Source organism: Drechmeria coniospora, chromosome 01, assembly GCF_001625195.1.
Source record: "Drechmeria coniospora strain ARSEF 6962 chromosome 01, whole genome shotgun sequence".
Classification (NCBI taxonomy): Eukaryota; Fungi; Ascomycota; class Sordariomycetes; order Hypocreales; family Ophiocordycipitaceae; genus Drechmeria; species Drechmeria coniospora.
Genome location: NC_054389.1, coordinates 6,515,183 through 6,543,029, shown reverse-complemented (window position 1 = coordinate 6,543,029; position 27,847 = coordinate 6,515,183). Strand labels below are relative to the sequence as shown.

Below are 27,847 nucleotides of genomic sequence, written 5' to 3'. Positions count from 1 at the left end.
ATATACTTAACACCTCCAACATCGATCAATTGTTGTGCGCATTTTTGGGGGGTGGTTTCATCGGTCGTCTGTCTGTCTTGTCTATCGCTATCTTTTTTTTTATTGAATCAGGTTTAATCATCGGTGGCGGATGAGCGAAGTGTGTATTTATTAGTAGCATGATTCTGCGCTCGATGAAGCAAGCGAACAGTTGTGCGTGTGTAAGTACTTACTTAACTTGCTTAATTGCTGTACTTAATTCAACTTGCAGGCACATTATTAGTAGTTACTTACTTTTTTACACCTGCTGCAATACATCACAACTCCACCTGCGGCCGAGCAAGACAAATAACCACTTCTTTTTATGCCTGCGTTTTGTGAGGATTAATCCATCTGCCTGTATTCCGTACTCCATATGAAGCACAAATTATGTAGCTACCTCTCCTGTTGAGAACGCGACGGTCGGTGCATTCTCAACGCAGGTTTGACTTCACGCCCAACACTTTGGAGTAGACCATCTACGCAGATCCGTGCACCTACTTGACCATGTATGCGCTTGTGTGCTGTGCAGGTATGGATATGATTATATTCATAACTATGCAACCATATCCCGCCATGGCTAGATTCTTTTTTTAATTCACTGGCCCCAGACGGAGTCATCAACGGCCCGCTGGATTGGTGGGGATGGGAAGCAAAAGGGGTATATCGTGCATCCCAAACGGCTGCGCGTCGGACGTCCAACCAAACCCCTTGGACCGCACGAGGACGAACTAATATTCAGGTTCGTGTGCGGATTCGGTGCGTGATTCTGCCACCATCCGCAAGAACAACCCCTCGCATTCTCGGCAAGGCATGCAGGCTATGCAGGAAGCCACCAACCATAACTCCGTACACCAGTCGATGACCATCAAACGACGAAATTTTGCCTCGCGCCCGTCATGCGCCAGAAGCCAGCGCTCCCGTCAGGCCGTCGGTCTTGACGCCGTCCTCGGTCGCCGTCAACGGCGCGGCGTCGCGGACGCGCCTTGTCGGCTTCTTCCTCGTCAGGGCAAGGCCTTGGCCGCGCAGGACCTCGGCGCGCGTGACGGGGAGCCTCTCCTCCTCGAGGCCCATGCTGCGCAGGAAGCGAACGGTGCTGGTCCACTCCTGCTGCCGGCGCGCGTCGCCCCACCCGAGCTCCTCGGCCAGGATGTCGACGACGCGCGGGAGGGCGGCGAGGGCGGCCTCGACGTCGAGGAAGGCCAGGCGCGTGCGGCGCGAGATGACGTCGGCGGCGGTGCAGGCTGCCTCGCAGCGGACGCCGTGGCGGATCTCGGCCTCGATGAAGGGGAACGAAGGGGCAATGCGCGCCGTGGCCGACGGCGCGTTGCCGAGGACGGCCCAGGCGCGGTCGCCGTAGTTGGTGGCCAGGTGGTGGGCGACGTCGCCGTCGACGGCGTAGACCTCCATCAGCTGCGACGGCAGGCTCGTCGAGTAGCCGTGCGAGCCGACGACGGGCGTCGTCCGCGTGCGGCAGGCGCCCGTCGTGGTGAAGCCGTCGAGGGCCGCGCCGCTGATGTCGGGCATGGGGACGGCGGCCGGTCCGAGGCCAAAGGTCCGGACGGCTTCGTCGACGGCGTCCTCGGCCATCTGGCGGTACGTGGTCCACTTGCCGCCGGCGCAGGTGAGCAGGCCCGAGGCGGAGACGGTGACGAGGTGGCTGCGGACGAGGGACTCGGTGTTGCCGGCCTTGGGGTCCCGGACGAGCGGACGGATTCCTGCGGCGGGCGTCAGCCAGCCAGCCAGTCAGTCGGGCGCGCGCGGGTCACGAGGCAAGCGGGGGGAGCGAAGAATCTCGCATCGTACCGGACCAGGTGGCGGAGACGTCGTCGCGGCCGAGGACCATCTTGGGCTCGAGCAGCTTGCTGACCTCCTTGAGGATGAAGTCGACGTCGTCGTCGCGCGCCACGGGCTCGGCCTCTACGGCGCAGGCGTTGTCCGTCGTGCCGGCCACCGTCATGCCCTGCCAGGGCAGCAGGAACAAGACGCGGCCGTCCGAGGTGGCGGCGTCGAGGATGCCCATGCCCTGGGGGCAGATGGCGCCGGGGAGCATGACGTGGGCGCCCGAGGCCGGGGCGACGATGGGCTTGCGCGACGGGTCGTCCATGCGCTCGACGGCGTCGGTGAAGGGCCCGGTGGCATTGATGACGCCCTTGGCGCGGACCGAGAAGGCGGCGGCTCCGGAGCCGGCGTCGGCCATGCGGTCACGCACCGTGGCGCCGCATATCCTGCCTCGGTCGTCCTTGTCGAGAGCCGTCACCTCGACGTGGTTCAGCACCGTGGCGCCGTAGAGGGAGGCGGTGAGGGCGAGCGAGACGTTCATGCGCGAGTCGTTGTGCTGGCCGTCGTAGTAGACGAGGGCGCCGACGAGGTTGTCGCGCCGCAGCAGCGGGAAGGACTCGAGCGCCTTGGCCCGGCTCATGAGGTACGAGCTCTCGAGGCCCTCGGAGCCGGCGAGCAGGTCGTACGTCTTGCAGCCGAGCCAGAGGTAGGGGGCCTGCCACCAGCGCTGCAGCGGCAGGAGGATGGGCAGCGAGCTCGACAGGTGGGGGGCGATGTCGAGGAAGCCCCGGCGCTCGCGCAGGGCCTCGACGACGAGCTCGAGCTGCGAGTAGTCGAGGTTCCAGACGGCCTTTTCGAGGTAGCGGACGCCGCCGTGGACGAGCTTGGTGCTCTTGGAGCTCGTGCCGGCCGAAAAGTCGTCCCGCTCGACGAGGGCGACGCTGAGGCCGCGGGTGACGGCGTCGAGGGCGATGCCGGCGCCCGTCGCCCCGCCGCCGATGATGAGCAGGTCGTATTCCTCGTCGGCGGCCTTCCCCCGGCCCTGACGGCGTCGCAGCTCCGCCAGCTGCTCGGCACGGCTCCGGACGCGGGGAAACGTCGGCGGCACGATGCGGCCCGTGTTCGCGTCACGCTTGACGTCGACGAGGGCCCTGTCGTGGGCGTGCCGCTTGCCGGTGCGGCCGTAGGCGACGGCTCCGGCGGCGACGACGACGACCGTCGCCGCGGCGAGGGGACGCCAGGCCTTGGAGAAGCGCGCCGACATGGCGTGAACCGCAGGGGGTGGCAGCGTGGGTGCGGAGCCTGCCGATGAAGGTGCCTTGGTCGTGCGCGTCGACGCGAAGCGGATGCGGCGTACGCGGTCGGGAGGAAGGAAGGAGACGGATCGATCAATAGAACGGCGACGACGGCGTGCGGTCGGTCGGTCGGCGATGCTCGACGTGGGAGTGGAAGGAGAGGAGCGAGAGGAGCAAAAAGGAGCAAAGGGAGTGAAAATAAAGCAAAAGAAAGGCACCTTGGACATCGGCCGGCTAGGAGAAGGCAGGACCGAGACCGACAGGGCAGGCAGGGGTCGGTCACCTTTGCCGTACCTGCTTCCTTCGACGAGGACAATGCCGAAGTCGTCGACGATGGAGCAGGGGTGCTCGGAAATCGGAGCGGCCACAGTGGGACCACCCGCGACAATGGCCGCAACCAGGCGCGCTCGACCCAATGCCCGCGCTGGAAAAATGCGCCACCGGGTCACCCACGTGTCTGGCCAGCTAGCGCCTGCCTTTTCATCGCCCATTCGACTTTCCGTGAGGTAACTTGGCGCACATTGTCCGCATTCAGTCGGCTGCAGCGTGCAGGCACCGTACGAGCTCCTGCTTCGTGATGGACACGCCCCTTCGCCATGACTGCCGCGTCGACGGTCGTTCTTGCTCAAGGTCGCCGCACAGACTTGTTTCAAAGCTTGCGCGCGCAACACATGACGTTGGTCGCCTTGTCAGCCGACGTGGCAGACGTTTGCTTCGGCGCCAGGCCGGAGGCGCTCCGCGTACCTGACCGCAGGGGCACCATGCACGTCGGGGTCAGCCCACCGAGCCGGTGGGGGTGCGCCACCCTCCCTCGGCCGAGCGACCCCGAACGCCAAGCCAACACAATCGCCATCGTACCGCGGAGCGGAGGTGTGCATGTATTGTACTGTAGGTACCAGAAAGTACTCAAGTACGTGCTTACTTACATTGCGATGAGGTATTATGTACTTCATACAGCACAGTTTCCCCCGACTTTCGCTCGGTTTCGGGTCGCTGGACCGAGCGAATGCTGCTGGCACTGCGAACTTGGTCGCCTAGCAAGCGAACTGTACTCTTACGCCCTCCATCTATTTATGATTCGAGCACGAACATGTTTGTTTGGATGCACATGCTAACGCTGCGCTATCGCTGCCGCCCACGTGCATGCTCCCCCCGTAGTGCACGACAGTACGTGTACGTACTATATGCGGTCCTGCAGGCTGTACCGTACCAAGCACTGTACGGAGTACGGATACCGAGACAGTGTACAGTATGTGTCCATGTCCTAGGTAGTTACACTGTAGATGTACTTAAGTAGATGGACTGTAAGTACTTACCTAGTAGGTACTAGGTACTGTAAGTATGTGTAAGTATGCTAGGTACGAGTAATAATAGGCACGCTTGTTGTACTGTACTCCGCACACCTACAGCACTTACAGCACACAAGTACTTGCTGTAAGTACACCTGCTTACTGTGCGGAGTACATGGATGGAGTTCTTACTTGCTGTCCATCTACAGTACTCCGTAATACTTGCTTACAGTATCTATTACTCGCTGCATACCTACTTGGTGTACGGCGCACAAGCATAGTTGTATGTGTACCTGCCCTGACCTACCTACTGACAATTACCTGCTGTGCGGAGTAGAGTACTCCGTACACGGTTCACCTACAAGTACTGTGCAACTACTGTACTGTGCAACTACTGTACTTACATGTACTCCGTACATGTGCACCTGCTTCTAATCCGTACACTACAGTACAATAGTAAGTACTTACCAGTACGGAGTACAGTGCTTTGCTCCCACTTGCTGTAGCCTATAGTACTTAAGTATGTAAGTATTACAAGTACTTACTGGCTTACCGAGTAATATTACTTACAAGTAACATTTGCTGTACTCCATTACTGTACACCTACAGTAAGTACTTGTACGCCTACCCGCCGCTCTTGCGCCTACTTGATATACTTACGTGTACATGTACCGGCACCACAAGCTGATACAGCCATGTCCCCGCCTCCACTGCCAACTTTCCGTCGCAGGTACAGGTGACGCGCGCTACGAGTCCGGCGATGCGCCGCTCACGCCACCGGCGCCGCCCCGGTCGGCTGCCTTCCGCCGCGCGCTACGAGGCGGATTCAGGCACCGGTGCGGCGGGAAAGGTGAGACGACGGGCCTTCATCCGTGATGGAAAACGATTCACTCCATCGCCGCCAATGTGCTCCAGCTGATTTGCGTTGCGGCAACAAATTACGGTGGAGTCGGCGGTGACACTGTCAATGTTGGACAATGCTGTTGCCTTTGTCAACGACGTGCGTCCGTCTCCCATTCCGTTCGAGCACTCTCACACCGCCATCACAACGCTGCGTTTCGCGCGGCTCTCGATGGCAGAAGCAACACCGGGCCAGTTTGTACCCATCAATGTCTCCCTTGAAGGACCAAAATATGCATACAAATAAGTGTACATGTAAGCGTACAATGCTGCAGGGTAGGTGTAGCTGTACTCGGCACACGCCAAGTCCCGGCAAGTACTAACTTACTTGCAAGTACGGAGTTATCCTCCGCAAGTATGTTACACACTTACTGTAATTACTTAATTACATGTACTTATACTGTACAGTATGTACTCCGTACAGGCACATCGAATGTACTGTAAGGATCAGGGGCCGCAGGTGAGCCGTCGCCCCCGCTCTCCCCCACAACGGTCAGTTCAACCGATGCGGATGGAGGAGCCAACCTACCGTACAATGCTTTTCGTCTCGTGCCGTGACATGTGATGCGAGGGTCCGAATGCCTCGATGAGCTGTCCTTGGAACTTTGTCGCGCCGGTGACAACGCGCGCCGGTCGCATTGGCCACGTCCGCTCGAAGCCTGAGCCGAGGTCCGCCTCTCCACGCCCTGGGATGTCTCCTCTGACCGCATCCCGAACAGGCTCAAGCGTTCGCGAGCCAAGTGCCGGGAGGAGGAGCATGGCCTCAATACGGACTCCCCTCGGCGCAGCACGTGAATGCGCCATCACCCAACAGACGCAGTGGATAGGGTCCGACTACGCGACCAAGGGGCTCGCTCGACCTTGCCTAGATTCGACTCTATAGCGTATCGCCGTGGGGGGTGGGGGGGCAGCAAATTGCACAATCATCGCTCGCTGAGGGTACACGCCGTGTGCATCCGACCAAAACGCCCCAAGATGCAGACCGGCGTCCTGCTTCCTCCTTCCGTTTCTCGCATCCAACATCGTCACTCGGTGCATCCACCTCCGGCCGTCGTATCGCGCGTTCCTCGGTGCGCGTTCGGCTACACCCTCGCGTCGGCGTCCTTGCCGTACGTGTTCGACCACACGCTTCGCCTGGGCTTCAAGAAACGGTCGAAGCCGAGGTAGGCTTTGTTGATGGGGCTCTCCCCGTCGTAGACGAGCAGGTCGTACAGGGCGGCGCCCGTGAGGGTGCCGAAGAAGGGAACGACCATGGGAATCTGCGGGCGACGCGTCAGCTCCCCGGCTGGGCACCGCACCAGGCGACGGCGCACGTACCCAAAAGTAATGGCCGCCGGCGGACCAGACCTCGCCGCCGTAGCCGATCATGTACGTCACCAGACGAGGGCCAAAGTCGCGGGCGAGGTTGATGGCGTATCCCGTCTCCCAGCCGAAGCAGGCGCCGATGCCGAAGATGAGGAACATGAGGCACAGCGGCATGAGGGGCCCGGCGCCGATGTTGCCCGAGTCGGCGAGGGCGAAGATGACGAACTGGAGGATGGCGCTCGCGAGGAACTCGGAGAAGAACATGCCGGTGCGCGTCATGAAGGCGGCCGGGTAGGTGCAGAAGACGCCGGCGGTGGCGTTGGGCCCCGTGACGGTCCGCAGGCCGGCGCCGCCCTCGAACTGGTCGATGGCCGACCGGTAGTTGCCGTAGACGATGGCGGCCCCGGCCATGGCGCCGAGGATCTGGGCCGCCATGTAGACGGGGAACTTGCGCCAGGGATGGCCGCGGAAGACGCAGTTGGTCAACGTCACGGCCGGGTTGATGTGACCGCCCGACTTGCCCGAGACGTAGACGCCGAACATGACGCCGATGCTGCCGACGTTAGCGACCGAGGTCCGGTGCGGTCCGGCCGACGGGAGGGAGGGGAGCCTTCTCACCCCCAGCCCCAGGAGATGCTCTGGTAGTCACCCTTGGTGCCCTTGCTGAGGACCACCTGGGCGACGACGCCGTCGCCGAAGAGGATGAGGACCATGGTGCCGAGGAACTCGGAAAAGGCGTCCTGCCAGAGGGAGCGAATCTTGGGCCACCGCGCCTCGTCGGCGGGAGCGAGGCTGCCGCTGGCCGGCTCGCTGAGCGTCACGGACTCGCCCATCTCGCGCTGGTAGACGGGCACGGCCTTGTCGACGGACGATTCGGATGTGAAATCCTGGGGAGGCGAAAGGACAGCCATGGGGACCGCCGAAGCACGATTCGACAGGTCCGTTCCGGCCGCTCGGTGGATGCCCGTCGAGCAAGCAAGTATTCCGGGGACGAGAGGGGGGGGACGATGGGAAGGGAGGACGGTGCAAAGGCCAGACCTCGGGCAGGGTTCGGGAGGGACGTCGACGCTCGAGGCCGTCGACGCCGGGGACGGGCCGGCTATAAGTGTGCGAGGAGGCAGGCTACCGCCAAAAACTCGGACGAGGGGCCTCGAAGCCGGTCGAGCAAAGGCTGGGTGAGGAGGGGCAGGCTAGTGACGGCCGGCATGGGATCGTTTCCTCGTACCGCCGCGCCCATGTACACTCGCACCCGGAGAGGGCTCGGGTGTACATGTATTGGTCGGGAGGCAGTAATCGTCGGTATGACCGTACTAGTCGCCGCCGTCGACAAAGGACGTGCCGAGATCAGCGGTGGGGTGACACTGGCCGAGAGGAGCTGAGGAGGGGCAGGGTGCGTGAGATGGGCGACGATGGATGACGGCCAGCGTTGGCCGGGTGGTGTTTTTTTCCCAAGCAAAATAGACCGACATTGCATTCTGGAAGGTCAAGGCATGAGCCGACGGGTATCGCCTTCCGCCATTTCCCACATAGAGCCGGACCACACCGCCTGCGTGTTTTTTGTCCTTTTTCGTCGCCTTCGTTTCGCATCACGTCCGGTGGCCGCCTCGCACTCGCACCCTTTGATTCTCCGTCGAGTATTACTCCGTACTGTACCAGAGAGGGGACCCTTTGCCATCGTCGCCTCGGCGGGTGTGCGGAGACGTGGTGCCGGCACAAAGGATAGGATTGCGGGATGACATCCGAAAATGGCAAGCAGATTGTGCAGGCTGGTACTCGGCATGTACTAGCACGTATTACTGTACTGAAATGTACTTGGGTGTACACGTACTCCGTGAACTTGCATGCAATATACATGTGGGCTACAAGTACTTGTTTGTACAAGTGCACTTGTACACGTTCTCGTTGCTTCCATGCAGGTGTAAGTACTGTACTCCGTACTGGCACACTCTCGTACCAAGTAGTTACGTATTCCCACTGAAAGTACCTGTAAAGGCAAGTACTTGTACGCAGATGTACTTGAAATATGCATGTATTACAGTACTTGTATGTACCTACACTTACTTGTACGGAGTAGGTGTACGAGGAATAATAATAATATTCCGTACACTTTCGTATCATGAACGAGCAGGTACAAACATTTAGGGACGTCCATAAGTTCTGCACATGTAATACTCCCGGGGAACCTGCCAACAACTACTCCATAATTACTCCATAATACGCCTACTTGTACGGAGTACTTGCAAGTCCTCATCAATGCCCTTGCTCTCGCTACCAATGTCCAAAATCCGACGCCGGTCGTTCCCCACTTGCCAACTTTTCGACCTCGGAAATCCGCTCTGCTAGTGTTTCGTCCCAGCTTCGAACGCACCACGGCGTACGTAAGTACTCCGTACTGTGCCTATTGTACGGAGCACTCGTCCGCAGTGGCATTTCGGCATACCCAGTACTTATTGTACTCCGTACTACCTACAAGAACGTACGGGGGACATGTACTCCGTACAATACAGTTGGTGTGCTTGTACTGTACTGTAGATGAGTGCCATTCAGTCCAGTACTTGCACTTGTATCAAGTACACACCATACGGTAAGAGTAAGTACACGACGACCACGTACATGCACAGTAGTGCGCTCGTATGCGGAGACGGAGACGGCACAGGTTCGACGTGGCGCCTTTCCGGGGTGGCCATTTCGTGGGGTCAAACACACGATGCCGCGCTATGGAGACGCGCTTCCTGGTGCTCATGATGCGTACCTGTACTAATCCAGGTACGGAGTGCGGAGTACGTACGAGCAGGTACCTCCAGGTACGCGCTGAACCACAGGTGGCACTCCGTACTTGTACACGGATGAACAGTAATAAGTACAACTAAATGTATCGCATGTCCGTATGTAAGTAAGCAAGCACTTGTATAGCATGTATGGACTTATAGCCGCCGATGCTTACTCCGCACGGCTTCCCACTGGGATGCAGCCGGAAGGCGAAAGTGGTTGCCCGAAAGCTCAGCGGCGATGCGACTTTGGCTGCGCGACCCAACGAGTAACAGCGGACACTGGCGGCGCAGTGGCATCGAGGCAAGTACCGGTACACCAGATAATACCACCGCACCCAAGCGTGTACTGTACGTTTACGGCCATTCATGTACATGTACGGAGTACTCCGAGCACGTATTAGTCGATAATTCGTCCTTGCGCCATCCGCTGGACCCCGTCGGCCCGACAGGGCGGGCTCGCGTGGCCAAGCCGTCGTGGCCAGCCTTCACTCTCGTCCCCCGGTCCCCTTTGTCTCTCCTTCTCTCCGTCCCTCCGACATCCATCCCTCCTTTGTCCCGGTCTGCAGCCTCTCGGCGGAGCGAATCCCAAAAATCAGAAGCCGTCGCTCTGCTGCCCTGCTCTCTCCTCGCTTGAGCGGTTGAACGGACGATGAGCCTTGGCCGAGCGCAAGCCCACCATGTTCCGAGGCAGTCTCGTACGAGTTCCCGTTGGAACAGTTCATCATGACGAAATGTGCAGTCGAGCCCGCCGGGGATTGCGGGAAACGAGTCATGCGGCACGGATTTCCCGCGTCTTTGCTGAGAAAGGAGAGGCGCACCAGCATGCGACGGCGGCTACGGTGCAGTGGTGGGTGAGAGTGTGTACAGTACAACTACTGTGCAACACAAAGTGCACTCGAGTACTGCACTTGCTGCGCGTAAGTACATGCGGACGGACTTGAGGCGGGCGAGATTGGCTGCATGATGGCACAGTGTGCTCCATACGGGGTGCATGCGCTCCGTACACCTGCAGTAGAGACGGCATGCACAAGTCCCGTCCGGCTGAGACATGTTTGCCGCCATGGAATCGTGCTACAGTCAGTGCATGAAATACACCTATTACTTGCAGCAAGTGTACTGTACTTGTGCCTTAGTGCGCAGACCAGCTGTAAGTACAGTACAGTACAGCAAGTAGGTGTGGTGTGGAGTACAGTACAGCGCACGTACTGTACTATAAGTAAGTACCTAGTAGAGTAGAGTAGTATTTTGCATGCGCAAGACACCTTTGTTCGGCGGCGCAGGCCCTCGTTGATCCCGTCAGCCACGACGGCGGGGACCCTTTGGGCTGCTAGCAGTGCAATTGGTGGGAGACTAATACGGATACAGTTTCATCCGTACGGAGGAGCTCGTGTATTAATCAACACGAAGCTTGCATAGCGACGCATACCTTGCTTGCACAAGTACTCCGTACATAACAGTAGTACGGATACTCCGTACAGTACACTCAATTAATTAATACTCCATCATGAACTCTGTACAAGCGTACCATACATGTACAACTACCAGTAGGTGTAAGTATCAATAAATAATACGTGTGCGCTAAATTGTACACTTACTGTACTGCACACTTGCGCACATACATGTACAGTAATTACTTGCACTGCCAGTGTACTGTACGGCTCATATAAGTACGGTTGCAAATGTACTTGCGTACAAATGTACAAGGTAGGTGTGCTTACTTGTACTTAAGTACTTTCATGATAATGCTCCGTGCTCTGCAAATACTCCGTCTTGTATGGTGAAGGCGCTCACGTGCTACCAGCACACCTGATTATACCGCGCTCCGACGTGGGGCCAAGTCGGTCGTTCCCATGCCCCAGCCCCGGGCGCTGCCGGCTGCTCGCTTGATTCTGGTCTAGCCGCGAGTTCTCCGTCCCCCGTCAGCAGCGTCGGCCAGCAGTGAGCACCGAGCAGCGTCGCATCCTTCCGTCGCACAATTCGCATGCGACGCACCCAGCAAATCGCCGACTCTGACCGAAGCTTTGTCCCGTTACGGTTGGTGGCACGCGCGGCTCGAACCTACCACGAGCAAGGCTCGGACTCGGCCGTTGCCGCATACATGGACTGGATGGTTGTGCGTGTACACCTACACAAGTACTCCGTAATACCACGCTTATTCCTCGCGCGAGGCTTGCATAATGCTACGAACAGAAGTGCAACCGAATCAGGACGTGCTTAACCCGGATTCCCGGATTATTAATACTTGAAGTACGTAATATGCCTACGAGTACGGAGTACATGTACTGTAAGTACAGTATTGTCCTGCACGTGCACACAAGGTTGGTTCACTCGTATGAATATGCATGTGCACGTACTGCTGTACTGTACGTGTGTAAATCTACAGTACTTACGGACAGAATAATAGAAACGGTAATACTCCGTATTCCGTACTTGTAAAGCACATGAGCATGCACTGTACGACATGTACGTAAGTACAAGTAGGCCCAAGTGCCTGATCAGACTACTTACAGCACAGCAATGGCACCAGTTGACGCAACTACTGTACGGTGTGGCACGCTGTGGTCTCGTCGGCATATTATTCGCTCGGCATGGAGCCACTCCTCGAGCTACTTGTCCTTGTGCACTTAGTAATAATGTAAAAGTCACATGAGGGACACAATGGCGTACTAAAATGGCGGCCGGTTGTCGGCGGGGTAAATTCATGAGGGGCAAAGCTGCAGGACTTGTTCGACGAGTACTTACATGCAAGTACAACGCGTTCTTGGATGTGTACGGAGTACTTGCTGTGCAAGTATTAGGTGTACATGTCCGAGGCGAGCACGGAGTACTTACTCCGTACATGTGTATGTACTTAAGTACATCTCCTCGAGAGACCAGCAAGGTCGTACATGTAGTAATTTACATGTAATACTCCGTACTTACTCCGTACTTGCACTCTTCGTATACAGACGGCACTGCAGATGCTGGTACCTACAAGAGAGCACACACCTAATACCTAGTAGTCGTTCCTATGCGTGCAGTATTGCTAGGTGTACTCCGTACACGGCCAACTAATACTGCGTACACCTCCAGTACAGTAGTAATACACCGTACTTGCACCGTTGGCAGGGACTTGACCGTTGGCAGGTACTTGAGTACTTGTAAGAATGTACGGAGTACTTGCTGTACATGCACTTGTACTGTATAAAGGCCTTCCTTTGTGTGCCTGCATAACGTAAATACTAGTAGTTGTACAACCACGTGCAGAGTATTACTGCCATTTATTGTTGATGTTGTACTTACTTATTATTAATAAGTACTTGCAGGTGCAGTCCGGGGCTGTGCAATACAAACAAGCACTGGTGAATTTGGGCGCTGCGCAAGTACCTATTTATACATGTAGTACTTTGCAGGTACCGAGCACAAGTGCGGAGTACTCCGTACCTACTCCGTAAGTACTGTACTTACGTGTGCTCCGTACAGTGCAACGAAGCAGGTACCTCGTCTCGCAGGATTTGGGCATGGCAACTCCGTACGACCCAACTCGACGGCGAACCCTGCCTAGCCTCGGACCTGGAGCCAACGCCGAAGCTCGCCATCCTGCCAGAGGCACGGCTGCGTCGACCCCATGTGAAAGTCGCCGTCATGCGCGCAGGTACTCGGTACGGATAGCCCGTACGGTATTTGTATCGTCATCCGTCCGCCCTCTCACCTCACCCCCCCCTCCTCGGCGGTGCCAGCCTCCAAACCGCCAACCCGTCCGCCTCCAGAATCCTCCCGATACCCCAGATACCCCGGATTCCCCCCGGACTCGTCGACTGACAGACACCTCGTCCGTCTCCTCTGCATGCTCCATCGCCTCCTCGGCCGCCGAACCGCAGCCATGAAGGCCGTCTTTGTCGGTGCCATCGACCAGGGCACGACGAGCACGCGCTTCCTCATCTTCAACCGCGCCGGCGAGGTCGTCGCCCTCCACCAGCTCGAGTTCAAGCAGATATACCCGCAGCCGGGGTGAGTCACGTCCCGTCACCCTCACCGCCCGTGCCCCGATGCGCACCCTGACGCGGGCGACGACGACGGCTGCTGACGGCGACGGCCTCCCCCCGAGGTAGCTGGCACGAGCACGACCCCGACGAGATCATCGCCTCGGTCGAGACATGCATCAACGGCGCGGTTGAAAAGTTCGAGGCCCAGGGCCACTCGCGCAAGCAGATCGTCTCGGTCGGCATCACGAACCAGCGCGAGACGACGGTCGTCTGGGACTCGACGACGGGCGAGCCGCTGCACCACGCCATCGTCTGGACCGACACACGTGCCCAGGAGCTCGTCCGCCGGCTCAAGGCCCGCATCGGCGCCGGCGAGCTCACCGAGCGCTGCGGCCTGCCGCTGTCGACCTACCCGTCCGTCAGCAAGCTCCTCTGGATGATCGAAAAGGTGCCGGCCGTCAAGGCGGCCTACGACGCCGGCGTCCTCGCCTTCGGCACCATCGACTCCTGGCTCGCCTACAAGCTCAACGGCGGGCCCGCCCGCGACGTGCACGTGTCGGACCCGACCAACGCCTCGCGCACCATGTTCATGAACCTCCGCACCCTCGACTACGACGAGGAGCTCATCGACTGGTTCCGCATCGACCGCCGCAAGCTCAAGCTGCCCAAGATTGTCCGCTCCGCCGACGCCGACGCCTACGGCTCGCTCGCCGGCACCCTGCTCAAGGGCACCAAGATCATGGGCTGCCTCGGCGACCAGTCGGCCGCCCTCGTCGGCCAGAAGGCCTTCACGCCCGGCCTGGCCAAGAACACGTACGGCACCGGCTGCTTCCTGCTCTACAACGTCGGCGCCGAGCCGGTCATCTCGAGCCACGGCCTGCTGTCGACGGTCGCCTTCGACTTTGGCAAGGGCAAGACCATGTACGCGCTCGAGGGCAGCATCGCCGTCGCCGGCTCGAGCGTCAAGTTCCTCGTCGACAACTTTGGCTTCATCGACTCGTCGTCGAAGCTCAGCGCCCTGGCCGAGACGGTCGACGACAACGGCGGCTGCACCTTTGTCACCGCCTTCAGCGGCCTCTTTGCGCCCTACTGGATCGACGACGCCCGCGGCACCATCTTTGGCATCACGGCCTACACCCAGCGGGGCCACATTGCGCGCGCGACCCTCGAGGCGACCTGCTTCCAGACCAAGGCGATCCTGTCGTCGATGGAGAAGGACAGCGGCCAGGCACTGACGGAGCTGGCCGTCGACGGCGGCATGTGCAACGCCGACCTCATCATGCAGGTACGTCGCAGCTCGAGCCGCCGACCCGTGCCGCCTGCGCCCCTGCGACGCATTCGTCCCTCCCCTTGTCCCTCCCTTTGTCCCTCCTTTCGTCTTTTCTTTCCGACCTTGCTTTCCGACCTTCCTTTCCTTCCTTCCTTTCCGCCCCCCCCCCCCCTTCCTTCACTTTGCTGACGAGTATTGGATGACAGACGCAAGCCGACATCATCGGCATCCCCGTGACCCGTCCGGGCATGCGCGAGACGACGGCGCTCGGCGCCGCCATCGCCGCCGGCTTCGCCGCCGGAGTGTGGGAGTCGTTTGACGAGCTCAAGGACATCAACACCGAGGGGCGGACCGTGTTCAGGCCGGCCATCACCTCGCAGGAAGCCTCTTCCCGCTTCGAGCGCTGGGAGAAGGCGGTGCAGATGAGCAAGGGCTGGGCCAGCTAAGTTCCGGCGCCTTGCGTTCTCCTCTACCTTTTGTGGCCAGCCTGTCTTGCATCCGCATCCGAGGGCTTGTGTATGGATCATTGTCATAGCTACGACCTCATGAGTCATGATGTTTCTGTAACCTCGTCCGGTGGTGTGTTTATCTGTGCTCTTGTGCGTTCATGTGTGCGTTGGCATCTTCCAGCGTGTCGACCACTGTGCGCTGTTGCACTCTACAGTCAATATCATCCCGTGACTTTGGTAGGCCGCATCGCAGCCTTCACGCCTTCACACCCTTGATGCCTAAGTAGGAGAATGGCCAGTGGTGTGTGTGTGCATCTACTGTAGTATTTATTACTCCGTGCAAGCAATACAGTGCAAGTACAACTACAACTACAGGGCACCGGCTGTGGCTGGTGCGCTGCGTCTTGTGCCGCCAAAATAGCGCCTGTAGGGAAAATACGCCACAATCTGGGCTGCCTTGTGAATCGATGATGGCGGGCAAGTGGCGCCGACGACAGCACCACACGATTCCAGCACAGCACACGCAGGAGGAACATACTTTCAATGTGTACGACAACTTGGGCATTGAAAACAACGTGTAACAATACTAAATACCGCGATAAAACGAATGATGTGGGTTGACCCTCCATCTCGTGCAAGGTCTCCTCCCCAACGCGGAAAAGAACCGCAGCGGTCGTCGTCCGTCAAGCTCCCTCTCTCCGTCCGCCTCGCCACTACCAGGAAATGTACTCGACCACGAGCCCATCGGAACCCCTGCGGATCTGCTTCACCTTCTTCGGAGTGACTCCGACCCTCGTCAGGAGCTTGTCAAACTCGGCCGCGTCGTCGACGCTCCATTCCTGCTCCATGTACGCCGGCAGGAAGGTCATGGCTGGATCTGGCCCCCTACCTCCGCCGCGAACGAGGAAAAAGGTGCCGTCCGAGGTGCGGGCGAGCCACTCGCGGCTGGTGCTGTAGCTGGCGTCGTGCGCGCTGAAATACCACGACGCGATGCCGTGGGTGCTGGCGTGCTCCTTTGCGCGAGCTTCCATGTAGTGGCGCGTGCGCGACGCGATGCTGGACACGGCGCCGAGGAAGTGGCCAAGAACTTTCTCGTCGACGGCCTCGGCCACCTTGGCTGTTCGAATCGTCAACCAGGCTACCCGGTCTTCACAACCACAACCACAATCACGCTGTGCCGGCTCCACACGGGCAGGTCGGCGTCGGCCGCACCGTCGTGCGCATCCGTCGCCGACGCTCAAAGGACGGGGATGAAGCAGCCAACGACGTACCGGCTCCCTCGCCGCCGTAGTGCACCGTTTTGGCGCTCAAGGCCGCCTTGGTGCTCCAGAACAGGGCAATCCGCTTGTTCGTCAGGTGGCCGAGGCCGTCGACCGACCCCAGCGGCACTGGATGATGGCGCGAACCGTAGAAGACGGATTCCCAGTTGGCCGGCTGGAAGCGAAAGGTGGCAAGGATCCTCTCGTCGGGAGAAAGGTCCAGGCCGCCACGCAGACTCGGCTGCGGGTCGTATTTGCGGAATTTGCTCTCGCCGCCGCCCATGGTCGGAGGAGGCGGTGCGGACGAGGAGGAGATGGTCGGCAGGTCGTCGTGCACGGTAGGTAGGCCAGCAGAAATGTGAATCAAGAATGTGGCGAGTGAATGAGACTTGATCCTCTCCCCCCCACCTCTGGTGAAGGGGGAGGATGTGAGGGTATATATGTGGCCGACACCTCGTCTTGAAAGGCCGTCGCCAAGGGAGGGTTCGAGTAGCTGGACAGCGGTCAGCCAAGATCCAGAAGTCGTGCCGCCATGCTGAGGGTCGACAATCGGGAAGCCGTGAGGCCCCGCACAATAGAATTCGAAGCCAAGAACAGCCGCCACCGGGCTGGAGAGAACGGCCAGGACAGAGTTGGGCCTTGTCCCTACTTGTAGCAACAGTGTCCGTGACACTGCCGTTGATCCGTCAAACTTTACTACCCGGTCATGGGGGAGAGGAGGGGGTTTGACGTTTGAGGCCGCTTTCAACCTCTCTACCAATCGGTACAATATACCCTCTGGGTATGTACCCGCTGAGAATATTCTTGTACTTGTACCGACCATACGGTACAGTATTGCCATGTGCTCCTCTTTTACAGCACACCTACAGTACTTGTACGGCACACCTCCCAGGAAACAGCCACAGACGACGAGCGTCTACAACCCTCCCCCTGGGTTACTGCCTATTGCCAATCTAGAATTTTGTGCTGTACTTGTTCTCTCCGTTGTTCTGTAGAGACTGCCCCCCTGTACGCCCTTCATTACTATCAATACAACTCGTGCCGTCAGTGTCCTCTGGCACAATGTCGCCCTGTTCGTTGCTGGTAGCAGTACATGCACATGCTGGGTGGGTACTCTTGGTGCATGTACTTACTTACGTGCTGTACTTGCAACGAATGTACCCTCACCAACCCTCACCATCTAGCGCTACGTCATGCGGGGTGACAGCCGCTGCAGCGCCCCCAACATTTGCTGTAGAGGGTCTGCACACCACAGTTCACGCTGAAATGACTTTTGCATCAACACTACTCCCAAAATGTACAGAACATGTACTCCGTACAGTTTCAGCCAATCATGTGTCTTCCACGAGCAGGCACGGCCTGGTGCCTGGATTATACTTTCAACATTTCTTCACCAGTTCTGCCGAGATCCATCGAGGCAACGGGACGATTCTTGTGGCATTGTCACAAACGGGCACAGCCAGCTGATAACATCACCAGACTATCCCGTCACAGGATGGCCAGCATTCACCCGGGACTAGCAAGCAAGTATCACGACGCCATATGCGGACAATGGTCGACAGCCGCACCTGAGCACCAGGGGTGGCTCTGGCCGAATGCCAGCCTCTTGGTGTGAACGGTGCTGCCGATGCTGATCCTCCACGTTTCCCCGACCTTTCCGTTCACGGTTCCGCGGAGGTGATTCGATTGATGCCAAGCACCTACGCGTTGGCTGTCGGAATCCGATGACATGGATTCGCCCCGTCACCTGCCTCCGATTCCTTGCGCGGACGACACCCACATGATCTTTCCTCCCTTCCGCATCATAATGCCACACTCTTCTGGGGATGATTAGGAACCTGGCTGATGACGTGGTTCGCGTACGGTCACTTGACAGGCACGCAGCTTTCGGCGCCAGCTCTCCGTTTCCGTGTCAGTGCCGAACGTTACTTGGCCGACGGTGACACAACCGACACGCACGGTGCCCACGGCCAACGAAACGATGACGCCGTGCGACCGCTGCCAACGACGATGCATCGGCGTTCTTACTTTGGCTTGGCGTTTGAACCCCCAGCGTCCGATGGCCGGGCCTACGATGCAGGCCTGTGTCAGCCGCCGAAGCCACTGTCGGTTGGTCTGGGCAGTGCACTGCCAGAGTCGGCGCCCGACGAGTGAACCGAACCGAACCAATACGCACGTGTCAACTGAAGTACCCTTCCCTACGGCAACCTCCTTCCATGTCACAAGTAAAGAATAAGCTACGAGTTGTATCTGACAAGTTTACAGTGCGATGCCGTCCCATCAATGATGGCGTTGTGCTCCGCACATGGCATCGGCGGAACTTTCCGTCCATCTCCATCCACCATTGGTAGCCCTCGTCACCAGGGCATCGTTCCAACAATCGCTGGCTGTTGCATAGTGAGGATTTCTTCATGGGACAGCGACTTGGGAGGCATTTTCACTTTTGTTTCGTTTCATGTTCTCCAGTCGGCCGCCATGTAGAGATCAAGACGTCTTGGTGACTTACGCATGCACAAAAGGTACGACAGCATGAATAGGAGCGTACACTGCACTGCACTGTACCAAAGTACTTGAACATGTTTTCCCCGTACTGTACAGTGCAGGTAATATTCGTCCATGTGCTCCGTACTTTGGACATGGCCACACTGTGGTAAATAAGTAGCCCGAAGGGGAGGGGAGGACTTTCAATCATGTTGCGATGCCAGTACCGAGGTACTGATACGGGGTACAGCACGAGTACTAAGTACATTTACAAGCACTGCAAGGTAACCCGTACTAAGGCGACGTCTACAGTACTAAGTGTCCAGGATGTAAAATACTACAATAAGTACGGAGTACCTAGCGGGTACTTGTACGTGATCTTGTAATTATAGTAACTGTACTTAAGTACAGTACGGAGTAAGTAAGTACGCCTTCAGTAATTGTTCGATTGTCGGCGCGTGTCGCGTCTCCTCCATCAAGTTACTCCTTGTAGTTCATGTGCAGTAATAATGCATGCTCATGCATGTACTATGTGGAAGTGGGTAGTGTTATTAGTACTCCGTACTTACAGTACTTACTGTACTTAGTACAAGTACAAGTACAGAGTACAGTACGTGTACGGAGTGCTCGACACGCCAAGTACAGTGCAAAATCTCAACACAAGCATGGTTGTCCTTTCTAGTACTTATTCATGTGCGTGCAACGTACTCGCTTAAGTACTTACTTATATCATGGAAAACAAGTTCTTGCCTGTACAACCATGCCGTACAGTACAGTACGGAGTACAGTGCGCAAGAAACCTCGTACGAATCAAGAGGGGACATTTAGCACAGTGCAACTACGCGCAAGTACCTACCTGTACTGTAACACTCCATACTCCGCAATACGTGATGACGATACCCCGCCTGCTCGGTACGTCGCACCAAACTTCACCTGCGTTCTCGGCCGAGCGAACCCGAGCAAACGCTGCACGACAACCTCCACTGCCCGCCCGATATGCATCATCATCATCATCGGCCACGCGCTACCACCAGCGTTGCCTCGTCGCCCCTCCGTCGTCTCCTCTTCAGCCGATGCCGACGGTCATGCCGCATCGACACCTGCTAGCACACCATCGCTGCGAAAAAAACAAATCTAACCTAAACGGGCCCAAGCAAGACGTTTAGCAGTCCATGTCCGCAACGCCAAGGGAAAAAAAAAAACTTCGGCGTCTCGCATCACCATCAGAACCGTTGCGGGGTTGCTTCCATTATTACCATTACCCCACGGCAATGGAACAGCCATGGTAGAGGCAAACGCACCCGCGGTACCGGCCGCCGAGGACGAGTCAGCGTCCGTCTCGAGCCGTGGTGACGGAGAATCGAGCGGCGACGACGTCGACGTCTCGTCCCCGCGAGGACCTGCCTCCTCGGCCGCGGGGAACAAGCGGAAGCGTGTCAAGTACCAGAAGACGTCGTAGGTTTTCCCGTCAACCCGCCGTCAAGGGCCCCGAGTGCTGACCGACGGCCCGCAGCTGCGAGCTGTGCAAGGCCCGCAAGGTCAAGTGCGATCGAGCCGAGCCCGCGTGCTCGTGGTGTGCTCGCCACAACCGGTCATGCGTCTACCTCGAGAGGCAGAAGCCCGGCAGCCGCATCGGCTTCGCCCTCGAGCTCGAGTCAAAGGTGAACCGGGTCGATGCGCTGCTGCAGACCCTCTGGCGCCGCGTCGAGGACCACATCGCCTACGATCATCATCAACCCCCCCCTCCCGCCGGCACGCTGGCGTCCGACGTCGCCGGCCGCAACCCTTCGCACCTCGACGGCTACCTCGCGCCGTCCGAAAGCATCCCGCCGCCGAGGTCGGCCGGTCTTCAATCCAGCACGCCGCCCATGGCCCAGGGAAGGACGTCGGCCTCCTTCCCCACCCCGCCTTGGCAGGGTTCGGAGCCTGCCGATGGCCAGGCCGGTGCCGGTGCCGGTGCCGCCGCCTCGTCCGTTCCCCCGCCGCCGCCGACGAGCGACCCTCCTCCCGCCGCCGCCGCCGCCGCCGCCGGTGACTCCGTCCATGCAACATCCTATGTCGCTTCCCACATGCCCCGTGGGCAAGCGGGCACCTCGTCGTCGGCTGCCGGTGCGGACCTGCCGCCGCACGACATCATCTACACCCTCGTCGACCTGTACTTCAAGCACTGCAATACCTGGTGCCCGATTCTCGACCGCAAGACCACCTTTGGCATCTTCTTCGGCTCCACGTCGCAGGGCGAGGCCGACCGCATTCTCCTGCACGCCATCGTCGCCACGACGCTGCGCTTCCTCAAGGATCCCCGGCTGCCGGCCGAGATGAAGTCGCACCATCACTCGGTGTCGAGAAACACCGTCATGATGTACGCCATGGAAAACGTCAGCGTCGCCGCCCTTAAGGCCCTCGTCATCCTCTCCCTCGACGAGCTGGGCACCTCCAACGGCCCGCGCGGCTGGAACCTCCTGTCCCTGCTCGCCCAGAACGTGCGCCAGCTGGAGCTCTGCGACGAGAGCAGCGTGCACCTCTCCGTCGTGGGGGAGGACGCGCCCCGCGTTTCCTCGATCCGCAACGTCACCGTCGGTCGGCCCGCCTCCTGGATCGAGGACGAGGGCCGCCGCCGCCTGTGCTGGATGGTGTACCTGCTGGACCGGTACGCGACCATCGCGACGACGTTCGACTTCATGCTCGACGATCGCAAGATGCGCCGCGTCCTGCCCTGCTCGTACGACCTGTTCTCGCGCAACGTGCCGGTCGACACGACGCCCCTGGCGCCCATGCCCGACCAGCAGAGGGCCGCCACCTCGTACGCCGTCGGCAAGTCCGAGCACCTCGGGAGCTTCTCGTACCACTGCGAGATCCTGCGCATACTCAGCCGCGTGCACGAATTCCTCCAGGCGCCCATCGACGTCGCCTCGTCGGCCGACCTGGCCGACTGGCGCACCACCTACCGCTCGCTCGACGCCGCCCTCGACAACTGGTTGCAGAGCTTGCCGAGCGAGTACAGCCGGATTTCGGCCCTCTGCCATTCGGACCCGGCGAGCCGGGTGGCCAACTGGTTCGTGCTGCACAGCGCCTACGTGACGTCGGTCGTGCGACTCCATTCCTCGGCCGCCTACCCGACGGCCCACTCGCCCATCTTCGTGCCCTCGCACTACGCCATGCATCGATGCCTGTCGGCCGTGCAGAGCCTGCGCGACATCACCCAGGACGTCTACGAGGCGAACGGCCTGAACCTCGTCGGCCCGCCCTTTGCCTTTTCGCTCTGGGTAGCCGGCCGACTCCTGCTGGTCCACGCGGCGACCGCTCGCTGTCCCGTCGACCCGAAGATTGATTTTTTCATCGGCATGCTGGAACATGTCGGCCAGTACTGGGAAGTTGCCAACAACTATGCCCGCATCTTGGCCAGGGTTGTGCGCCGGGGCCGGCAGGGCGACATGAGCTTTACAACCATGCGAAAGTGAGTGCTCCGTCCATCCATGCGCCATGGGTCCCTGCTTTCCCTACCTTCTCCCTTCTTCCATGCTGACGCTGCGTAGGAGCGCGTACGATCTCGCCTGTCTGACGGCGACCTCTCGCCGATCCGGGCTCGAGGAGTCGGCGTCGCGATCGGTGTCCTTGAGCGAGTTGGACAACTTGGACGTCTTCGACTTCTTTCATTATCCCAAAGTCCCCGAGCCCGTTCTGAGCTTGTCGAGCGGCCTTCACCAGCAGCAACAGCAGGGGGTCGGGGGCGAGGCGATTCGCAGCAGTGCTCTGCCGGACCCGGAGTCGGACTGGTTGGGGTACGGCTCACCCTATAGCTGAAGCACAACTACAATCCGCCAGTACCCGTGGGACTGGTTGACGCGCTTGAAGATACGGCTGTTTACCCGCCAATGCACACGCGCACGCATGGATGGCAGCTTTCTGCAAAACCACCTTGGAAATGGTCGAACCGGTTGTGCCAAAAACCGAATCACGCAGCGTCGTGACCAGAGGCTGCTGATACCTTGCAGCTCCTGGACCATGCACCACGAACCATTCTGGGCGACGTATGCGCAACATAGAAATTGCCTACGCGTCTCAGAGGCAAAGGCCACAATCTGACACATTCGAGGTCAACAAGCATGAAGTTGTTGCATTTCATCATATATTCCTCTCGCCTTGCCGTCAGGCTCATGCCGCCATGGGTCACGGACATGGACATAACAGTGTATCTGAATGGATCATGTCGGAGATGCTTCGAACCACACGGATATGTACAGGCTTCATGCTCGATGCGGCATAGTAACAGTATAACCCTGCATCTCGCTCCTCAGGTTCCCCTCATGTCTCAACGCCGGACCGGGTACCCTCAACCTTGCAAAGACTCCACAGCTCCAGAAAGGCCTTCCTTTCCTCTGGAAGGCGTCTCACTTGCCGGCACTATGGCTTTGGCTTGCAGCTCTGCCTGGCCGGCTCATAGATAGCCTTCTACCCGTCCCTCCTCCTACAGACAATGAGCAGGCGACGACGACGAGTGCGAGCACTGCTGCTACAACAATGCCACGTGGTTCCGCGCTTCTGTGAGCCATCTCGCATTCCCAACCATCATCCGCGGTGCCGCTGGTTTTTATTTAGCTACGACCAGCCTAGCATTCCACGGTTCCTTGTCAAGTTCTCACGGCGGCACTGGAATGCCGGACGCCACAGAGCCGAGACGATGCCTGCTAATTGCCTTTTCGTTGTTTCTCCCAGAGTTCCGGATGGAGCCCAGACCCATCGCCGCGTTTCCTGGCTTGCCCAAGCTTCTATTCTTGGCCTACGCCCCGTATGTGCGGAAAGATTGTCGCCTCTTGTTTCTGTTTCAGCTGTCTCACCGCACATCTCGCAACCGTGGCGAATGCCGCCTGGATGAGGCCAGCTGCTGCCCTCCGGATTGGGCAGGTTTCGCGCGGGGAAAGAGGCTGGGATCGACCCCGAACCGGGAGATGGACCAGGTTCCTATCGGCTGTGGGGTGCTGTCTGGGCAGGGGGGCTCGGCAGTCAGTGACCAATATCTGCATCCGTTCACGTACTGGGAACCAGCAGAGACGGGATGCGAGCTAGTGAAGGAGGCTGTCTATATCCCGGCGAGAGTGTCCGCTCAACTGGTCCTATCTGCCTCTCCCTCTCCCTTTCTCTTCTCCGCTCCTCTTCAATCCCCGCCGTCGTCGTTTCCCGTCGTTGGTTTCCGTGCTCACGGTCGTACGAACGGGCTGGCGTTGACCTGCCGTCCATCGTCGCAAAGCTCGGATCCGCCGTCGCTCACGTCGCGTTGCCCTGGCCGTGACGGAACCGCGGCCATGGGTCTCTCTGCCATCCTCGCCGGTCAGCTGGTGCCGATGCTGCTGTGCCTCGCCGCCCTCTACCTCGTGCGCCAAATCACTCTCTACCTTGCGCTCCGGCAGTTTCGTGGCCCGCCGTGGACGGGCTTCAGCGACTGGCCCCATAGTGCGGCCATGCTGCAAAACAGGTGCCACGAGTGGTACGCGGACGCGAACCAGAAATACGGTACGAATCACCTGCATACATGCCTACCCTTATCCATCGACCGGCGGACCATCTGATGGCAAACCAGGCCCCATCGCCCGCGTGGCCCCTACTGTCCTCGTCACCTCATCCCCTGACGTATGGATCCACGTCAACACGAAGCCCGGCTATAAGCGCTCCGACTGGTACTACAACGCCTGCCGCATCGAGCACCGCCGCGACAACGTCTTCAGCCAGACTGATGTCGCCAAGCACGACCAGCGGAGGAAGCAGATGGCCCCGGGGGTAACTTTTCCTCGCCCGAGCGAATCCCTAGTCTCGTCCGCCTGCTAAGAGGTGCAGTACTCGGGCCGTGAGAACCTGGACCTCGAGGCCTCCATCGACAGCCGTCTCGGCGAGTTCCTGGCCCTCATTCGTCGTTCCTACCTCTCGCCCGACCATGTCGTCCCCATGGATCTCGGCCAAAAGGTCCAATTCTTCACCCTCGACGTCATCAGCACCGTCGGCCTCGGCAAACCCTTTGGCATGCTGCGCCGCGATGCCGACGTGGACGACTACCTTCGCTCGAGCGAGCAGGGGCTCCAAATAGCCAACGCCGCCCTTGCCATGGGTTTCAGCTGGCTCGCCCACACGCCCTTTCTCGGCCGCTTCATCGCCCCCTCGGCCCGCGACCGTAACGGCTTCGGCAAGATGATGTCCACCTGCTTCCGCTACGTCGACGACCGCACCGCAAACCCCACCCGCGAGCGATCCGACATGCTGGCCTCCTTTATCCGACACGGCCTTTCGGGAGATGACCTGCGGTCCGAGGCTCTCGAGCAGGTCATTGCCGGCTCCGATACCACCTCGAGCGCCATCCGCGCCGCGCTGCTGCACATCATGACCAACCCCCGCGTCTACACAAGCCTGCAGAAGGAGGTCGACGGCGCCGCGCAGGACGGCGGGGAAGGGCTGGGCATCATCCCGCATGCTCAGGTCAAGCAGCTTCCGTACCTGCAGGCCGTCATCCGCGAAGCCCTGCGCATCTGGCCTCCGACGGTCAACATCTTCTCGCGGGACGTGCCTTCCGGCGGCGACACCGTTGTCGTCGACGGCGAGAGCGTCTACCTCCCAGGCGGTGTGAGCATCGGCTACTCGGCCTACGGCATCCACCACAGCGAGCAGGTGTACGGCAGCGACGCCAAGGCCTTCCGGCCAGAGCGCTGGTTGATTTCAAACCCGGAGAAGCTGGCGGCCATGACACGCACCAATGAACTCATCTTTGGCCACGGCAAGTACCAATGTCTCGGGAAACCCGTGGCCCAGATCGAGATTGGCAAGACCATATTCGAGGTGAGTGATGATCACATCTAATCTCACGACGTCCGTCCAACCTGACCGATGCCAGCTGATGCGAAACTTTGATTTGGCCATCATCAACCCGACGAAGCCGTGGAATGCACGAAATTCTCTCGGCCTGTTTACCATTTCCGACATGTGGGTGCACGTTACGGACCGGACGGCATGACTTCGATACCCCCTCGCGGCAAGTCCTTTCTTGGATTGCGTCATGTACATATAATTGCATCCTGTGCAGGTATCCAAACCGTACATGCTGTATATACACACGTATCTGTGCGCGGGGACGAGAGCGTCCCGAGCCATACATAGCTTGCTCGTCATGTTCTGGGCCATAGCCCTCAAGCGCATGCGGTCCGTGAAGGCGTGTTCGTGTTCCATCGCTCCACCAGCACCATAATCCCATTCGCCTGCGGCTTCTCGAGGCAGAATCCGCCGGCCATGTGCTGCTGTGTTGGTTTGAATTCGTTCCATCTCGCGGCCCCCTACGCTTCCATCTCGGGTCTTTGCGCAACGATGTTTGTTCTGCCATCTGTCAGGGGGGATGCTTCCGGCTTCCGGCTTCTCGCAGCCTCGGATGCTTGCTTACATCAGGTAGAAGGGTCGTATTCTCGAACTCCGAATGGCTCTTCGCATCTCCATAACGAAAAGCTGCACCGTCGTGTACTCCCAGCCCAGGACTTCCTTCAGCATGAACAAGGCGAACCCCTCGAGGCTCTCCTCCATAAAGGCAAGATTGTACGCGCCGATCCGTTTCATCCTCTGGTCGTTGCTCCAGGCGCCGACGGGTACCTGATATGATTTCTCGGCAACGTTGGTGAAACCGGCGTCGGTGACGAGGTCACGCATGTTGGAGCCGTTCGCGATGCGCAGCGTCTTGCCCATGAGATCCGTCGCTTCCCAAAAGACGCGGGCCCAACGCTTGAAGATGTGATCCGGGTCGTCTCGCACCTCGGGTACGTCGCTGTGCAGCTGTATGTTGATCTCCATGTCCTCCAGCCAACCACCGGGTACGAGGGCCCTGTAGGCTTGCCGGTACAGCTCGCCCCAGTCGCCGATGCTGCCGTAGAGAGCGCGGATGTGAACCAGGTCAAAGGTTTCCGGGTGGTATGTCCACTCGAGCTGGGCGTCCTCGATGTGGAAGGCGCAGTTTGGGGGCACCCAGGATGGCTGTATGGGGCTGATGTCGGTGCCGATGATCTCGGCGGCGGGGTAGGCGTCGGCCATATCGATGGCCCAAATGCCGGTGCCGGTGCCCACGTCGAGGACTTTGGACGGCTGGCGCAGGGGTGCCTCGAACAGCTGGTCGTTTTTTAGCATGACCATGAAGTGGTGGGCTATATCCAGGCCATTGTTCTGCCGCTCGTCGTTGGGTCCCCAGTACTCGGTCGTCTTGGAATTTTGAAAGGTGCGTCCATGGATGCTGCGGTAGTCAAAGATGCTCTCCGACAGGGAGGCGGTGGAGGAGATGAAGCTGCGAGACAGTTACGTAAGTACGTACGTCAGACACCCAGACAATCGGACGGTGGGATCGGGCCCGCGGGGGGGGGGGCGGCAGAGGTATTTACCTTCTGTCCTCGTCAATGGCGGAATCGGCATCGTCGTCGGGCTGGTCCTGTAAGCAACGATCAGAGACTCACAGAGGACGGCTGTGGGACCATTCTCCGAACCGAAATGCTTACAAAGGGTATTTGGGTGTTGGTGGGATATGCCGTCGGGTCTGTCGCTTGCGCGCCGTCCTCTTGCTCGCGGGGCGAAGACTTTGGCGCGCTCTTGGGACTCTTGGATGATCTCGGGGTCGACATGGTCCTTGGATTGCATCCGCTCGATGCGGCGATGTGATGTTGGGAGAGGGGGGAAAGAGCCTGGCCGGCTGGATCACTCCAAGCGGTGGCTGAAGCTCAGAGCGCAGGACGGCGCAAGCGGCAGGAGTCGACTTGACGTTGACGTTCTCGCCAACCTGCAGCTTTGGCAGATATCGAGTTCGGCTAGCCGATGTGCGTGTGCAAATGCACCCTTGCAACTGACGAGGGGGCCTCCCGCCACCCGCGAGCTGAGATGCGTCGCCTCGCTGCTCTGCTGCCTTGCTTCGCTAATGGTTTGGCCAGGACCGGGGCAGGTCGAGTAGACACATGGCACAGCACCTTGGTGGGCGAGTCGGAGAATCAGGTACCGGGATCCTCCTTCGCGGGATGAAAGGCTGAATGACGAGTGTTATATATGCCGGGACGGTAT

At 59.1% G+C, this 27,847-nt stretch overlaps 6 protein-coding genes across 6 annotated transcripts; 2 read left to right on the top strand and 4 right to left on the bottom strand.

The window, feature by feature from the left end:
* Positions 1-915: 915 nt before the first annotated feature.
* Positions 916-3,973, bottom strand: DCS_01689 (glycerol-3-phosphate dehydrogenase; the record flags this gene model as incomplete). Its single annotated transcript, XM_040799021.1, has 3 exons — positions 916-1,736; positions 1,825-3,605; positions 3,840-3,973. 3 exons carry the CDS (start codon positions 3,971-3,973, stop codon positions 916-918), a joined length of 2,736 nt encoding a protein of 911 aa, XP_040659904.1.
* A 2,393-nt stretch (positions 3,974-6,366) lies between these two features.
* Positions 6,367-7,500, bottom strand: DCS_01688 (aquaglyceroporin; the record flags this gene model as incomplete). Its single annotated transcript, XM_040799020.1, has 3 exons — positions 6,367-6,543; positions 6,602-7,142; positions 7,208-7,500. The coding sequence occupies 3 exons, from the start codon at positions 7,498-7,500 to the stop codon at positions 6,367-6,369; spliced, it is 1,011 nt and encodes a 336-aa protein (XP_040659903.1).
* Positions 7,501-13,222: 5,722 nt separating this feature from the next.
* On the top strand, positions 13,223-15,041 carry DCS_01687 (glycerol kinase; the record flags this gene model as incomplete). The annotated part of the gene is made up of 3 exons (XM_040799019.1): positions 13,223-13,350; positions 13,452-14,610; positions 14,802-15,041. The coding sequence occupies 3 exons, from the start codon at positions 13,223-13,225 to the stop codon at positions 15,039-15,041; spliced, it is 1,527 nt and encodes a 508-aa protein (XP_040659902.1).
* Positions 15,042-15,757: 716 nt separating this feature from the next.
* Positions 15,758-17,126, bottom strand: DCS_01686 (uncharacterized protein; the record flags this gene model as incomplete). Its single annotated transcript, XM_040799018.1, has 2 exons — positions 15,758-16,161; positions 16,316-17,126. 2 exons carry the CDS (start codon positions 17,124-17,126, stop codon positions 15,758-15,760), a joined length of 1,215 nt encoding a protein of 404 aa, XP_040659901.1.
* A 2,940-nt stretch (positions 17,127-20,066) lies between these two features.
* DCS_01685 (uncharacterized protein) lies at positions 20,067-25,781 on the top strand (the record flags this gene model as incomplete). The annotated part of the gene is made up of 9 exons (XM_040799017.1): positions 20,067-20,239; positions 20,298-22,241; positions 22,321-22,566; positions 23,083-23,328; positions 23,384-23,573; positions 23,614-24,295; positions 24,363-24,559; positions 24,617-25,606; positions 25,662-25,781. The coding sequence occupies 9 exons, from the start codon at positions 20,067-20,069 to the stop codon at positions 25,779-25,781; spliced, it is 4,788 nt and encodes a 1,595-aa protein (XP_040659900.1).
* A 316-nt stretch (positions 25,782-26,097) lies between these two features.
* On the bottom strand, positions 26,098-27,417 carry DCS_01684 (uncharacterized protein; the record flags this gene model as incomplete). The annotated part of the gene is made up of 4 exons (XM_040799016.1): positions 26,098-26,137; positions 26,202-27,086; positions 27,181-27,227; positions 27,295-27,417. The coding sequence occupies 4 exons, from the start codon at positions 27,415-27,417 to the stop codon at positions 26,098-26,100; spliced, it is 1,095 nt and encodes a 364-aa protein (XP_040659899.1).
* Positions 27,418-27,847: the final 430 nt, after the last annotated feature.